Source organism: Trachinotus anak, unplaced genomic scaffold (genome assembly GCF_046630095.1).
Source record: "Trachinotus anak isolate AG129_WGS33_773 ecotype Australia unplaced genomic scaffold, CSIRO_AGI_Tana_v1 ptg000028l, whole genome shotgun sequence".
Classification (NCBI taxonomy): Eukaryota; Metazoa; Chordata; class Actinopteri; order Carangiformes; family Carangidae; genus Trachinotus; species Trachinotus anak.
Window position 1 is genome coordinate 4,214,941 of NW_027273879.1, and position 15,680 is coordinate 4,230,620.

The following is a 15,680-nucleotide window of genomic DNA, read 5'->3' on the forward strand; positions in this document are numbered from 1 at the left end:
TTTGAATCTATTTTGGAGTTGCGCCTTCTGAAAGCGTGACTTTTTTTGGACAATTTTAAAGATGGCTTTATTTTGTAGGACATTTTAATACCTTTTTATGCGTTCACTCCCGAAGACGTCCAGTGTTATTCTGCTGATCAGCAGTGGTCTACCAGTCTCATTCTTCTTCCTGGTTATGGTGCAGCCATTACAAATAGACTGACATTGCTCCGTCCAGGTTTCTTTTATTTAACGTTCCTCCACTATGTCTCACCTGAAACCTCGTTTTATCCTGTGGAAGAAGCTTGGAAGATAAGCAGACGTCAGAGATGCGTGTTAGAGCCTTTTGCACATTTAGCAGGATGCTTTGGGTAAAATATAGATTTTCTAAAATATGTTTTGTCAGTGATACATTATATTAATTTAATGTTGAGTTAATAACAGGGTCGTTGTCATTCACAGGGAAGGTATTTGCTAACTGCAGGGCTGCAGGGCTGCAGATGCAGAGTGAGCTGTCATGTAAAGAGACATTACAGCCTTCTTCCCGGTATGTTGTTTTCATAACTGGATCCAATTACGGACATACTTTTATTAGTTGATTTATTGATTAGTCAAGCAAAAGGAAAATATAGGATCCAGTCATCTATCAAGTATAAATGTTACACGTTTGCTGGTTTAAATACTATATATGTTTGTGGATTCTTTTCAGTTTCACATCATGGCATCATCACATCAGTAAATCATTAATTTTGTTGACAGAATAGCCGAGGTTCATTCAGTAGCCGAGGTTTTTGATCATAAATCACATGATCAGCGGATAAGTTTGCCATGTAAATGTAGGCTTTTATATATTTTTTTTCTGAACATGTACGAGAAATTGATTTGAAGAACAATATATCAGATCATATCAGTGATTAGGACACCTTCTAAATGAAGATCATATGATATGTTTGAAAGCTCCAGAACTGCTTCAGAACAGTTTTTATATCCACTTCTGTTTGCAAAATCAATCATGAACTTTGAAACTGAACATGTACTTTTGTCAGTTTTATTTTTGGCCAACACAAGCAGTTGTGCAGTAGTCATTATTTTTGACACTGTATTGACTAAACAATTAATCAGATCATCATTATTGTACTTAATGTTCACTGTTATAGATGATGTCAAATCATTGCGGGCTGTGGTCAACCCAGACATATCCAAGTAAGTAATTGCATTCTGCAGTCACTTGTTTGAAATACCATTCAGATTCAGGTCCGTGTTAACTTGTGCACTGTATCTGCAGGATCCGTAACATCGGCATTATGGCCCATATTGACGCAGGAAAGACGACGACCACAGAGAGGATGCTTTATTACTCTGGCTATACGAGGGCACTAGGAGGTGTGTGGGAGGAAGGGATGTGGACATCGTCAATTCTTTACAATCCATAGACTCCCTGTTTGTTTCTGCCTCTCATCTTATTTCTCTCACTGTTGCTTTTAGACGTAGATGACGGCGACACAGTTACTGATTTCATGGCTCAAGAGAGGGAGCGTGGCATCACCATACAGTCAGCAGCAGTCACATTTGATTGGAAAAGTCATAGGATAAACCTTATAGACACCCCAGGTAGAAATATTGAGTGAAACGTCATTGTGAGAATAAAATATAAAAGCATCAACTCAAACTTGATTGTGTGTGTGTGTGTGTGTGTGTGTGTGTGTGTGTGTGTGTGTGTGTGTGTGTGTGTGTGTGTGATTACAGGACATGTTGACTTCACTCTTGAGGTGGAGCGGGCGCTTCGTGTTCTTGATGGAGCTGTCGCAGTGTTTGATGCCTCAGCCGGTGTTGAGGTTAGCCTGTTGTTTTAAGACAGCTCCATTTTTCATCCAAACAAAATGATCGGGTCGTAGAACTGGGTGCAGTCTGATCACAGTGTCTTCTGTTGTCCTGACAACACCGACAGGCTCAGACCCTGACCGTGTGGAGACAAGCAGAGAAGCACCATGTTCCCTGCGTCTGTTTCCTGAATAAGATGGACAAACCTGCAGCCAAGTGAGTGACTCAACAGTTCAGCCTTACTCTGTACAACTTATTTTTCTTTTTTTTTTTAAATGTAACTGGAACCTATCTTTGTTTTGTTTGGTTTTTTTCCTCTCAGCCTGAGTTTTTCCATCGAGAGCATAAGACGGAAGCTGAAAGCGAATCCAGTCCTCCTGCAGGTAGGCCTTTAGAAAAATACAGCTTAACTAAGAAAACAAGTGGTGACTCTTTGGTGAAGGGTAACTGATAAATGCCACAAAGACAAACATATAAGTGCTGAAGTATCATTTAAGAAGTCAAAATCTTTTTTTATTACTATACAATTTGTAGTAACTGAATGGAAAAACAAACAATACAAAGGAAGTAAAAAAAACCTAATGGGAGTCATGTCTCTGTGCATTTGTCTCCTGAATCTTGATCTCAGATTCCTGTTGGCAGCGGCAAGAACTTCACAGGTGTGGTTGACTTGTTAACCAACCAGAAGCTGACATGGAAGCTAAGATCTATGGGAGAAGATGGACGAATGTTTGAAAGCAAACCTCTTGACAGGTCAGATGAGCCAGACCTCCTGCAGGAGGTGAACGAGGCCAGGACGGCTTTGATCGAACAGGTACATGTCATATCAGTCTCAGCAATGATAAGTGATGTTCTTGATTTTTGTTTTTTTTCTACTTCTTCAGTATATACCTCTGTTCCTAATCACAGGTTGCTGATCTGGATGATGAGTTTGCTGAACTGTTGCTGACTGATTTTAGTGACAATTTCGATGCGGTCCCTTCAATCAAAGTGAGTAATATAGGATCCTATTTTCTAAGCCTTGAAAGTAGCACAGTTACTCAGTTATGCTGAATAAACTGTGCTAATGTGTCTCCAGCTACAAGAGGCTGTGCGGCGGGTGACTCTGGCCCGTAAAGGCGTCCCAGTGCTCTGTGGGAGCTCTTTGAGGAACAAAGGTGTTCAGCCTCTTTTAGATGCCATCATCGCCTACCTGCCTGCTCCCAATGAACGGCACCACGACCTCGTGTGAGTGAACTCTTTAACATATAACTAACTTTGACCGAATCAGTCATAATACTGACATAAAATAGGATTCCACCATGATGAGAGTATTTGTCCCGACTCGGTGGGTAGTTCTATATTGTTTTAACAATTTTCAGGTTAAATCTGCTGCAGTGGAAAGATTCTTTCTTTGTCTATTGACTGAGACTGAACTCAACCACAGAGAATGTCAGCTATGGTTAGGATGGTTTATTTTGAAGGGGAGAAACACGCAAATCAAAGAAGCAGTGAAAGGGAAGTACTTCTAATTCTGTATATGACAGAAACATCTGAAAACCCTCAACTTCCTCACACAAAGATTGTATAAGATGTACAGATTTGTTAGCACCTCAACATCATAAAACAAGTTTTTCACTCCATGACACTTATGTGGGGTACATGCACTTAAAGGGTTAAACAAAACACAGTTTAATAATTCAAGACAAAACTCTGACTATCAATATGACACAAAATTGCTGAACTTAAACTGAACATGTATATGTCACACTAATATATTAGTATGACATATACATATCAGTGTTATGTTGTATTGTCTCTGTCTGTAGATTTGCAGGTGTCAGTCAATGCCGATTATCTCAAAATGCCAGATGTTGGTGAACCCATTAATCAGTCTTTCCCTAATTATCACAATCAATGATAAATGGATTCAGTGGTTCAACATTCCTCACCCCACAGGCGCTGGTACAAAGACGACTTATGTGCTCTGGCCTTCAAGGTTCTCCATGACAAGCAGCGTGGTCCTCTGGTATTTCTTAGGATTTACTCTGGTACTCTGAAACCACAGACAGCCGTCCACAACATCAACAGGAACAGCACGTATGTAGTTTCCACTGGAAACAGTTTTGACCCAGATCATTAGACATGGCGAACCTTTTCATTTTTGTATCATGTTGTCTGTAGTGAGAGGATGAGCAGACTCCTGGTGCCATTTGCTGATCAGCATGTAGAAATCCCATCAATGACGGCGGGAAACATTGCACTAACTGTCGGACTGAAGCAGGTAGAACATCAAATACCATATTCCTCATTTGCTACGTTGAAGATTTTCTCCCTCTAAAGGTTATTTCTTTTTTCTGGTTTCACTTAAGACAGTCACAGGGGACACCATCGTTTCATCCAAGGCTTCAGCAGCAGCTGCAGGCCGCCGAGCCCAAAATGACAGCAGGGTGGGGAAGAAGCACGGGGATAACGCCACTGTGGTGCTCTCAGGAGTGGAGGTCCCTGATCCCGTCTTCTTCTGCACTATAGAACCACCCACCATGGCCAAGCAGGCCGGTCAGTAACAGCGATAATAGTTTTGTTACCCAAGCACAAGAGCTTAGCTGCGCCCCAGAAAACTTGAAGCCACTTACACATTTGTGTTTTTTTTTTCTGAAAGATCTTGAGAATGCACTCAACTGCCTCCAGAGAGAAGACCCCAGTCTCAAAGTCAGGGTTGACCCTGATTCTGGGCAGGTAATTGGATTAACCAGGATGTTCTGCAGTCAGAGCATTTGCTACAATGAGTCAACTAAATGTCCTTCCCTCTCCTTTCTCAGACTGTTTTGTGTGGGATGGGAGAGCTGCACATCGAGATCATCCACGATCGAATCAGAAGAGAGTACCGCATCGAGACTCAGCTTGGACCACTACAGGTGGCTTACCGGGAGACTATTCTCCACGAGGCCTCTGCTACAGGTACGACTAAGACACATTTCTTAATTGGTGCACTTGACAACTACGCACTGAGCCTGTATTGATTTTCCTCATTGCTTCTAATGTAGATACACTGGACCGAACAGTTGGTGAGAGAAGACATGTAGTGACAGTGGAGCTGGCTGTCAGACCTGTGGACATCTCTACCACTGGTTCATGTGAATTCGCCTTCACAGAGGAAGCTGGGGGGAAGCTACCGCAAGAGGTGAAAGATGCAGTGGAGAATGGAGTGCACAGCTCGTACCTTCAAGGTAACACTGACTAAACTCATTTATTCTCTTTCTTAAACGCCATGAAAACTCTTCCAAATTTCAAATATTTCTCCCTAACATTAAATATTCATAACAACAGTTCAAGTTCAGAAAAACAAGCTGTGAACTGGTCTGTGCTTGATTGATTTACTTCTTCATTGTGACATTAAAAAACTAGAATTACCGCCCTGTGGTTGTGTCTTCACCAACCAGCCGTTGCAGGAAGGGTTGGTGTAACACGAGCTCCCCTTCCTGTGTGACAGGACTTCATAATGGGGAAAAGTGTTTTTTCAGAACATTATGAGTTCACTGTGGAGTTTCCCTGTGACCATTTGGATATAAAATGTCACCACTTGACTCTAAATTGACCACTTCATCATTTTATCCTATAAGACATCTGTGTTAAATTGTGTGATAATAAGTGTACAAATGTGTGATTTCATGGTCAAAAATGTGTTTTGTGAAGTCACAGTGACCTTGACCTCAGGCATTACTTAGATATCACGTTCATACAGATGGACAACCCGAAAACAGATTGGCTGTGACCCTGGCCAAAAAAAAAAACATTCTCTTTTATTGTTTAACTCTCCAAAACTCAGCTGACCTTCTTCGTCAGGACTGTGTGGTTGTTAAGTTTCATTTAATCAGGAACTGAGATTAAGATCCCTTTTACAAAACAGACCTGAGGACAAAGTACAGACTGTTCATATATCACAAGACAATTCAGCCACAAGAAACAGTCATCGTTCCCACAGAAAACTGTGCTCATGTGGAACCCCACTGCTAACTAAGAGGCTGAGTGAGAGAATAGTTTTTCAGGGCCTGTAATGAAGGAAGATGAACCTATCATGAACTTTTTGATTCTGTCATGTAAGGAGGCTCACTGACATCTGCTCACACTGTCAGGTCCACTGCTAGGTTACCCTCTACAAAGTGTATCCACACTGATCCGAAGTGTCACAATGGAACCAGGAACGTCTCCAGCCATGGTGTCTGCCTGTGTGTCCCGCTGCATGCTTAAGGTAAAATACCGTCTGCTCATATATCATGAGTGCAAATTCATGTGGACAGATGAGCGACAGTTGTGTTCCTTTGGACGCAGGCCATGAAGCTGGCTGGAGGTCAGATCCTGGAGCCAGTCATGTCACTGGAGGTGACAGTCGGAGAGGAACACCTCAGCACCGTGCTGGGGGACTTAGCTCAAAGACGAGGCACAGTCAGAGACATCCAGAGTCGTCATGACAACAAGGTGCTGCTAGCTACCGTGCCCTTGGCAGAAATGATGGTGAGGTGACACCTGATTCAAACATTTTGGTCTGTAGGTTCTCGGTTTCGTTTGTCACCCTATGAATTACTTTCTACTCACGTGTCTCCTTGTGAAGGGATATTCCACCATCCTGCGAACACTAACATCCGGCAACGCCACCTTCTCCCTGGAGCTGGACACCTATGAGGCCATGAACCCCCAGGACCAGAACACGCTTCTTAAAAGAATGGTTGGCCTGTTGTGATTCATGTTTGTTACACTGTAACCATCAGGAATGGGACCAACAGCCCCCTGAGACAGATGCATGGCGATGACAGACTTTTCCAGGACTATTAGATTAACTGAGTAAAATGCTATTTATAATGTGAATATCCAGGATAAAGATAATTATACAAATGTTCTTAGTTTGATGTAAAATAAATGTGCAGCTAATTACTTCCTAACCTTGAAACAACAGACCAGCACCTAAAATATCAACAGTTTATTCAATTTTACAAACATTCATTTAAAAAAAAAAAAAAAAAAAAAAAGTGTTTAACAGCATAAAATTTGATCCAGAGCTCTGTATGTGTCTCTGTGTAGCCTGACATTGACAGTGCATCTCAACAAAGGCAGTTCAAGATTGATTTGTCAGTTTAAAATGCAATCATGGAGTTGATTGTGCAAGGACTTGATTCCTCTTCCCTTTTCCGTCCATGCGGCCGGCCTTTCCTTTTCTCAGATACCTTTGTACTCGCGTGGACAGTAGCTGGAAAACAGCGGCTCAGCGGGGATACCACGCCTTAGACAGGAAAAGATGAGGATTATATTTTTATACAGCATGTTTAATGTGAATAAGGTGATGATATAGCTTGTGCAGACTGGTGCCGATGTAGCGAATGGTATAAAGAGACTTCAGATACTTACTCCACCATTCGACAGCGGTGCATGGACAGTCTGTTGAAGGCGTCATTGACGTCCGTCACTTCCTTGGCGCTCCACAGGCGCTCTGCCACAGCACTGGCACGAGGCCTGGGAGTGATGAAAGACAAGGAGAGAAAATGAAATAAAATAACAGATCAGTCCACTGTCATGTGATGTGTCAAGGTTCAAAGTACATAATGAAGGAATCACATGAGCCGTACCAGAGTCTGGGTGTCAGGTTGGTGGCGTCCACATATTCTCCCCACAAACAGGCTTCACCACCAATCACAAGTTTCTTCTGCGCTTCAGTTCCTGTTTTAAAGTGTAACATCTGATGAGATGAAGCAGCAGCACCAACATCCAGGGAATTAAAACTTCACCAGATTAGAGGTGATAAGATAAAAAGAAATAAAATGCTTTATTTAACTAAAGAGATTCAACTAAGATATATTTTCCCTCTGTTCATTCAACAGGCTTACACGCATTTGCACAGGAGTGACAACTTCACAGTATTTCAGATCTGTGTCAAGATACAGCTGATAAAATCTGGGTCAGAGCAACAACAGAACAATAAAACAGAATCATATGACTGAGGCAAACTCCCAAAACCCTTACGTAAAGACTGAAAAACGCAAATGACTGGTCAAAATGGGCAGGGAAAAAAAAAAAAGATCTTGCTAAATAAATCAGTCATGTGAACACAAACCCTTGAAATCCTGCGGGTCAGCCTTGTAATGGCCCTGCCAGTCCTGGCCGTAGGAGATACGGTTCAGGTACCAGGGAGTGGACAGCAGGGTCTTGTACCCTGATGATGTAACATTTGCCATCTCATTCTGGTATTGCTGCTGGGTTCCTTTCCAGACGTGGATAATTGTGTCTGGTTTCAGCTACAGCACACATACATACAATTATCAGTATTAGCAAGATAAGAGGGAGAAATGGGGAGAGGGGAGGCGAAGACGAAAGTAAGGTTCAGTCCAGTTTTCATCGTGGTCCGTTTACATGGAGGACCAAACATGGCTGGTGGACTTGAACCATGGGCATCCAGGACAAGAAGTGGACTTTCTTGCAGTGCCTCATTTATGCTCATTATTTTCTTCTCATTTTTATTTGAGCATTTAGTTCATTTGGCTATTGTTTCAAATACACCAGGATTGGTCCTCCATGGAGGTGAACTACATCAACCCATGAAAGACACATCTGAAACCACCAACCACACTGCCCCATGTTCACTTCATGTCTGTCTCTGACAAACTGTGCACTTTTCAAGTGTAAGCCTGTTGAACAAAATCCAGAACTCTTTTTTTGCCTCAATAAATCAAACCCAAATCTGAGTTTTCCTCCACCAAATGAATGTATTACACATAAGACACCATTTTTTGTGAAAACTGACCGTTGAAGCTGAGTGGCTCAACCTTGTAGTACTTCTGCCAGTCCTGTCCGTAGCTAATATAATCTAGGTACCATGGGGCGGAGAGGATGGTGGTGTATCCTGCTTCCGTCACCTTGCTCATCTCCTCATTTGACCCGCCGCCGATCCACACATGCACTACTGTGTCTGGCTTTAGCTGGAATTGTTACAGGCCAAGCTATTGTTCTTAGGTAACATGCTATAGAGCTGTTGGTTATGGTTAAAAGAAGAGTTTCCCAAAATGTCAAACTATTAAAACACAGGATGAAAAACAAAAACATAAATGGCCTATAAATGTTGGTACTTGTTTCATTTATGCACAAACATCTTGTTTAGGCAATTTAAAAAAATCATTCTTAACTCTAACATGCAAGTAACTTTATTGATGTAGCATTACACACAATTTCTCTTTTACCTTAACACCATTGTCAAAGACCTCCTGCCAGATCATGTAGCCCTTCTGGGTGGTGGTGACGATATCCAAGAGTCTATCAGATGAAAAAAGGGAATAAAATAAGAAAAACATGAGGAATAAAACTTAGAGAACAAGCAAAATACTCAAGTATAAATGAGAAACACACTTTTGGATGTAGAATGACTCCAGTTTGCTGTAGTCTTGTCCGAACCCCTGCTGATCCATGAACTTCTTAATGTCCGGGTTGGACTTCCTGGAGGGCGGAGCAAAAACAGCAGCAGATATTAACTGTCGTCCAGTCTGTGATGCTGAGAAGTCTCCGACATTGTGTACACAGTCTCACCAGCAGGTGAAGTCCACCTCATCACCTCCCAGGTGAACGTAAGCATCGGGGAACACAGTGCTGACCTCCGTGAAGAACTGCTTCATGAAGTCATACGTGGTGTTCAGGATGGGGTTCACTGGTCCGAAGGTGCCGGAGGGTTTGGTGCCGGAGTAGCAGGGTGTGAGCAGATCTTTTTGACCTGAGAGGGAAACACATAAACCAGATTCATTTTTCAAGCTTTATTGTTATCAGACAGTGCTTCCAGTTATTCTTTAAAAGAAAAACTCTTGTTAAGAATAAAACATACAAAAGGGGGCGGTGACTCAGAAAACCTTTCTCCAGCAACACTTTCAAAACTCACCTTTGCCCCAGGACTGAGTGTGTCCTGGAGTGTCAAACTCTGGGACGACGCGAATGCCTCTCAGACGGGCAAACTCAATCACCATCTTCACATCAGCAGGTGTATACACATGCGTGTACGGGTGGTAAGCTCCCTGTGAACAGTGTGATGAATAAGCTCTTCTGGTGGATTGTAACAAATACAGCACCCCAACATTAAATATATATATAAAAAAAAAACAATACTAGTAACAACAACCAGTCTTACTGACCTGCTGGCTCAGCTGTGGGAACGTTCGGCTCAGATAAGGGAAGGACGGATCATCGACGATGTGCCAGTGGAAGACGTTGAATTTGTTCATCGCCATTGTTTCCTGAATGGATTGACAAAGAAATAATGTATCTGAATAGTGAATGAAATTAAAAATGAGGAAAAAAATAAGCAGCTCTAAATGACGTACCAGATTAGCCAAGATGACTTTAATGGGCAGGAAATGCCTGGAGGTGTCCAGTAAGATGCCTCTATGTGCAAATCTGGGGAAGTCACTGATTGTTGTGGAATTGATGCTTTTCTGAAAACAGTTCAAAAAAGTTGGAGTTAAAACCTGGCTCACACACAGTAAGGCCCAGTCCTGGATGTCAAGAAAGTTAGAAACACTCATATTGTCCTTCACTTACAGCTCCATATTCATCTTCATACATCAACTGGCTGAATGTTTCCAAACCTAATAACCATGGAAGCAATGAAAAAAAAACCATATAGTGATTAATCCAGTAAAGTTTTTGGAAGTCATTTGTTAAATGAATACCATTAATAAATGACTAGCATTATCACCACAAGAGCTTTTGAACGCACATGCTACATATACAAATAATGTATAAAGTAATGCTATGCTAAGCTAAGCTAACAGTCTCTTAGCTGTGGGTTCATATATCAAATACAGTATCAGTCTTCACATCTGAAGAAAGTGAATAAGGCTACTTTACAAAATATTTAACTGCTTTTCCAACTTCGTAGATGTAAGGACTTTCTTCTTTTCTCTGTTTTTATATCATTGTAAATTGTTTCTCTTTTGGGTTTTGGACCACTGATTCAACAAAGTTTCCAATTTTAAAGACCCTTACTCAAAAAGATGATCCTGGTTAACGGATAATAAAATCATTTGTCCTAATGCACAATTTGCTGAAAATTCGTTCAATAATAGGCAAACCAGAAGTCGTACCATGCAGGGCTCCCCAGACCTTTGGTGCTTTCAGGACAGCAAATGGCTGATTCACTGACAGTTCATCTGTGGATACAAACAGTTGTAAAGTGCATGTAAATTTTCAGTGATGTCAAAGCTTGGCAGGTGGTTATTATGGTGCTAAGGTTAGGGTCTTAAAGGGGGCTTTAAAAGTTCAGTCTAGATTAACTGAGTTAATCCTTGTATTTGCTGTCCAGGTAAACTCTAATTCCACTAGCAAATCGTGAGTACACACCCGTTCTCTGGATGTAAAATGAAGAACTAAGAAGCAATCTTAAGTAAAAGTACCAATACAATAATGTAAAAATACTCTGATAAAAGTAAAAAAAAATGTCTGATTAAGAAAAAGTAAGTATAATCAGAAAAATGTACTTGAAGTACCAAAGGTAAAAGTACTTGCTCAGTGGAAAAATGGCCACTGTGAGTGTTCACGACGCTAATCTTAATGTTTTTGAGGAAAATGGATGAAACCAACTCTTTTGGTCTTGAAACCATTTTAAATGAAACAACCATCTGTGTAGTTCAGAGGGAAAGAAAATCACTAGTTTATACATTTCTGCTTAAAATCTGAATTTTAGAGGAACTGATGAGGATATCTTAGTTCCACATTTCTCCCTGTGGGTTAGAAATATCAGTACCACCTCAACGTTGTGCTTGAGTAAACGTACTTTGTAGTTACTTTCCACCGCTGTATATTCAGCAAAGAAACCAGAAATAGCAACAGATGGATATCATAATTAATCAGCAGAGACCTGCAGATAACAGTATGCAAATTCCATTCTGCAGAGGTGGTGGTGAAGAAAGACCTCAGATCATTTACTTGGGTAAATAAAGTACAGAAAAGTACTGATAGAACAAAGTAAAAATACTTCATTACAAGTAAAAGTCCTTCACTAAGAATGTCACTTAACTAAATGGTACAGAAGGGGTGTGAGCAAATGTTATGTATCAAAAGTGAAAGCATTCAAAATGCAGAAAAATGGTCCATGTGGCTGTTTTACTATCATTATTGGATTTTTATTACTGATGCATTCATGTGTCAGCAGCATTTCACTGTTGTAGCTGCTCAAGGTTTAACAGCTTTATATTTGACAAAATATTAGGGACACCTGTCAACATGGAGCATTGCAGTTCAATATCACAACAACCTGCATCCTCCAAAGTGACCAGACAGGTGAAACAACATCTCTTTAACACAAAAACTCAACTGTCAACTGAGTGTATGTTTTGTCTGTAAAATCTTGTCTGCAAAGTAACTCAAGCTACTAAATGAATATAGTGGAATAAAAGTACAACACCTCCCTCTGGGATGTAGCAGTCGCATTAAATGGAAATACTCAAGTACAATTACTTTAAATCCACACTTTAAACTGCAGCACTTGAGTAAATGTACTCAGTTACATTCTGTGACTGCGCAACAACTTGTAAAACAGGATGAACGTAATTTCAATAAGGAAGAGAGGAGACTCACATGACTCGTCAGATGTCAAACCTGGGTAACTGTCACACTCAGAGTCAGGTGATGTGATCCACACCTGCAGCTCCGTCAGCTCGGAGGGGTCTGTTCGCCAGCCTTTGCCCTGGTTCTGCTCTTCAGCAGCAGCACCGCCAAACATGTACTCATAATACCTGTTGAGAGAGACGGACAGGTGACAGTGAGCTGAGACTGGTCCCTGAACGCAGCACGACGTTTTGTTTTCCTCCTGCTATTAAAAGCGGAAGTCAGCGAGCTAAATATTAACACAAACAAATCAGCTGACTTTCATCCGGTTTCTCACCTCCTGTAGGCATTCTGCAGGAGGCTGCAGCTCTGGCCAGCGGAGGACTCTTTGGCGTCAACGATTCTGAAGCTGGAGCTGGATAATTTGAATGAAACCTCTGAGATCTGCACTTTCTGCGGCAGCGGCCACAGAGTGCCATATTTTGAAGCCTGAGCAACGGGCTGTGCCTCCTCTTCTTCGATGTAGTTGTGCTGCAGCCCCTGGCAAAAGCCGAGGGCCAGCAGCAGCAGCACCGTGAACTTCAGGGTAGTGTTCATGTTAGTTGCAGACTGTAAAGTCACAAGACCCGAAAGCAGCATTATACTGCGGGAGCAGGGCGGGACTTCTCAGGCGGAAGTCGATTTTGTCCAATCATTTAAAGGGGAACCACTGCCAGTCGGAAGACTTCTTTATTCATTATTACACATAAGAAGTTAAATGTGTGCAAAGAATGCAAAGCAACAGAAAAGGCTGCATACTACATTTATGCTGCTGGAAATAACTGAATAATGAAATAAATAAACTTAAAATGCAACAGAAAGGATTTTGCATAAAAATTTAAAAAAAAGTTAAAGTGAAACAAGGTTAAATATGGTAAATTTGAAGACATAGAATATGTGGTAGATGAAATCTGTGTCAGAAAACTCTGGGAGAAAGCAATGTTTACAAGTCTTTAGATGGCTATAGATGATTAAATAAATAAATAAATGAAACATGACCATTGGAAAACTGGGACAAGTTTATCTTTTCATGCCTGAACCACCGTCAGACACAAACCACAGTGTGAAACTAGAGACAGTCTGACATAGACATATTTATATGACCTCACTTCTTATAAATGTCACGCTGGACTCTAGATCGAGCAATTTTTAGAGAAAATATCTGTCTGTGTCATCCCTCATGACCGCTTTATCACAGGAGGTGGGACAAAACTAGTTATCACTAACTGAGAAAACCTCACGCTTCACTTTTGTCAACCATGTTTGTTCATTCTTTATTTCGTCCTGTTTCATTTCTTGCACCACATATTGATTGAGGTCGAGAATTATCGCCCGGTCTCGCTTCTTCCATTCCTATCCAAAACTATTGAACGGGCAGTGGCTAAACAACTCTCAGAATTCCTCCTACAGAACAATCTTCTTGATCCAAATCAATCTGGTTTCAAGAGCGGTCATTCAACTGAAACCGCCCTGTTGTCTGTGACAGAAGCCTTAAAAGAAGCAAGAACAGCTGCAAAGTCCTCTGTCCTCATTCTACTTGACTTATCAGCTGCCTCTGACACAGTTAACCATCGCATCCTCCTCTCTACTCTCTCTAACATGGGCATCTCTGGCTTGGCTCTTTCCTGGTTTGAATCCTACCTGACAGGGCGCTCATTCAGCGTATCTTGGCTTGGACAGTTGTCCACCTCACATCACCTCACCACAGGGGTCCCCCAGGGCTCAGTGCTGGGGCCCCTACTATTTGCTATCTACACCACCTCCCTGGGTCCGATCATTCGCTCACATGGCTTTTCCTATCACTGCTATGCAGCTGACACTCAGCTGTATCTGTCATTTCCTCCTGATGACCCCTCGATCTCTGCACGGGTCTCTGATTGCCTCTCAGACATCGCCACATGGATGAAGGCAAATCACCTCCAGCTGAATCTTTCAAAAACTGAACTGCTGGTTCTCCCAGCTACGCCCACAATACACCATGACATCAACATCAAAACTGATTCCCTATGGCTCTCCCCCACCAGGGTGGAGAGAAACTTAGGGGTTATGATTGATGACCAACTAACCTTTTCCAATCATGTCGCCTCAGTTGCCCGGTCATGCCGCTATGCACTTTACAACATCAGAAAAATCAGACCTTACCTAACTCAACACACTACTCAACTCCTGACACAAGCTGTGGTCATCTCAGAACTAGACTCCTGTAATGCCAATGCCAACCCAAAAGGTCACATGCCACCCCGCTGCTCATCGAGCTCCACTGGCTACCTGTTGCAGCCCGCATTAAGTTCAAATCTCTAATGCTGGCATACAAAGTTGTCTCTGGCACTGCACCTACCTACCTGAGCGCCCTGGTACAGGAATATGCCTCCTCACGACCGCTGCGCTCCTCTAACGCTCTAACCCATCCGTCCAAGGCAATCCAAACTCTCCTCTCACGTTGTCCCCCGTTGGTGGAACGCACTACCACTTCCTACCAGAGCAGGGGCGTCCCTCTCGACCTTTAAAAGACTCCTGAAGACCCAGCTCTTCAGAGCACCTTCTCTCCTAGCACTACATGACAAATCCACACTTATTGCTGCGCTAACGCTTCTTATCGCGCTTCACCTTGATTGTTCCCCTTTCTGTAAGTCGCTTTGGATAAACGCGTCTGCTAAATGACTACATGAAATAAATGAAATGAAAATGATTCTGTGAAAACAAACACAGTCTTTCTCGACTTTTTTCATGAGATATGAAAAACAAGTCACGAGTAAATAAAATATGAAAGAATATTGATGCCATAAAGAATATTCATTGACCAGTACATGGACAGAAACTTATCATAAAGCAGAAATATCTTAATACCATCAACACGGACATTGATAAAATAATGTGAACAGCTGTGTTTCAAGAGCTCTCCCTTCTTACAATGGAGGAGATTAACCGATTAGTCACTTAACAGAAAATTAATTGGCAACTATTTTGATAATCGACAGATTGTTTTAGTCATTTTGATGGGCATATTACTAAACATTGGACTGAATGTAGCTCCAGTGAGAGAATTTGGTGTCTTTCTTCATCACAGATGACAGTAAACTAATTATTAAAATGTCACCTTAGGCTGTTGGAAATTATAACACATTATTTTAAAATTTGATAGACTAAACCGATTGGTCATAAATTAGTAGCATTAAAAAAGCCACTAACAAACATATTCCTACCTAATGTCCACAGACCAGGCCTGCAAGATAAAGTGACTCAGAGAAGAATTTTTGATCTAAATAACAATTAATAACTTTTGTTTG

At 41.6% G+C, this 15,680-nt stretch overlaps 2 protein-coding genes across 4 annotated transcripts; one reads left to right on the forward strand and one right to left on the reverse strand.

The window, feature by feature from the left end:
- Window positions 1-9: 9 nt before the first annotated feature.
- On the forward strand, window positions 10-7,335 carry gfm2 (GTP dependent ribosome recycling factor mitochondrial 2). Its single transcript, XM_071466640.1, has 20 exons — window positions 10-350; window positions 442-526; window positions 1,137-1,182; window positions 1,265-1,362; window positions 1,465-1,590; window positions 1,726-1,814; window positions 1,928-2,016; window positions 2,123-2,183; window positions 2,429-2,614; window positions 2,710-2,790; window positions 2,879-3,027; window positions 3,739-3,879; window positions 3,964-4,063; window positions 4,152-4,338; window positions 4,442-4,518; window positions 4,602-4,740; window positions 4,827-5,009; window positions 5,916-6,031; window positions 6,112-6,294; window positions 6,392-7,335. The coding sequence occupies exons 1-20, from the start codon at window positions 309-311 to the stop codon at window positions 6,518-6,520; spliced, it is 2,307 nt and encodes a 768-aa protein (XP_071322741.1). The 5' UTR covers window positions 10-308; the 3' UTR covers window positions 6,521-7,335.
- hexb (hexosaminidase B (beta polypeptide)) lies at window positions 6,743-13,018 on the reverse strand. 3 transcript variants are annotated; one of them, XR_011686350.1, is made up of 15 exons: window positions 12,692-13,018; window positions 12,385-12,542; window positions 10,893-10,958; window positions 10,348-10,394; window positions 10,131-10,241; window positions 9,942-10,043; window positions 9,692-9,824; window positions 9,349-9,529; window positions 9,172-9,258; window positions 9,006-9,078; window positions 8,573-8,747; window positions 7,886-8,066; window positions 7,401-7,491; window positions 7,183-7,287; window positions 6,743-7,057 (listed from the first exon to the last, which is right to left on the reverse strand). XR_011686350.1 is itself a non-coding variant. In XM_071466642.1 (14 exons), exons 1-14 carry the CDS (start codon window positions 12,991-12,993, stop codon window positions 6,994-6,996), a joined length of 1,701 nt encoding a protein of 566 aa, XP_071322743.1. In that variant the 5' UTR covers window positions 12,994-13,016; the 3' UTR covers window positions 6,743-6,993. The 3 variants fall into 3 exon arrangements, 2 of the variants coding, with proteins under 2 accessions (XP_071322743.1, XP_071322744.1); XM_071466642.1 differs by lacking the exon at window positions 8,573-8,747 and having other exon boundaries at window positions 12,692-13,016; XM_071466643.1 differs by lacking the exon at window positions 7,886-8,066 and having other exon boundaries at window positions 12,692-13,014.
- Window positions 13,019-15,680: the final 2,662 nt, after the last annotated feature.

Coding starts and splice junctions, on each gene's coding strand:
- gfm2 (XM_071466640.1), top strand. CDS start 309: ATGCGTGTTAGAGCCTTTTGCACATTTAGCAGGATGCTTTGG. Junction 4,519..4,601: donor TTGACCCTGATTCTGGGCAG/GTAATTGGATTA, acceptor CTCCTTTCTCAG/ACTGTTTTGTGTGGGATGGG. Junction 5,010..5,915: donor GCACAGCTCGTACCTTCAAG/GTAACACTGACT, acceptor TCACACTGTCAG/GTCCACTGCTAGGTTACCCT.
- hexb (XM_071466642.1), bottom strand. CDS start 12,993: ATGCTGCTTTCGGGTCTTGTGACTTTACAGTCTGCAACTAACATGAAC. Junction 12,543..12,691: donor CTGCAGAATGCCTACAGGAG/GTGAGAAACCGG, acceptor CTCTCTCAACAG/GTATTATGAGTACATGTTTG. Junction 10,395..10,892: donor GGTCTGGGGAGCCCTGCATG/GTACGACTTCTG, acceptor CATGGTTATTAG/GTTTGGAAACATTCAGCCAG.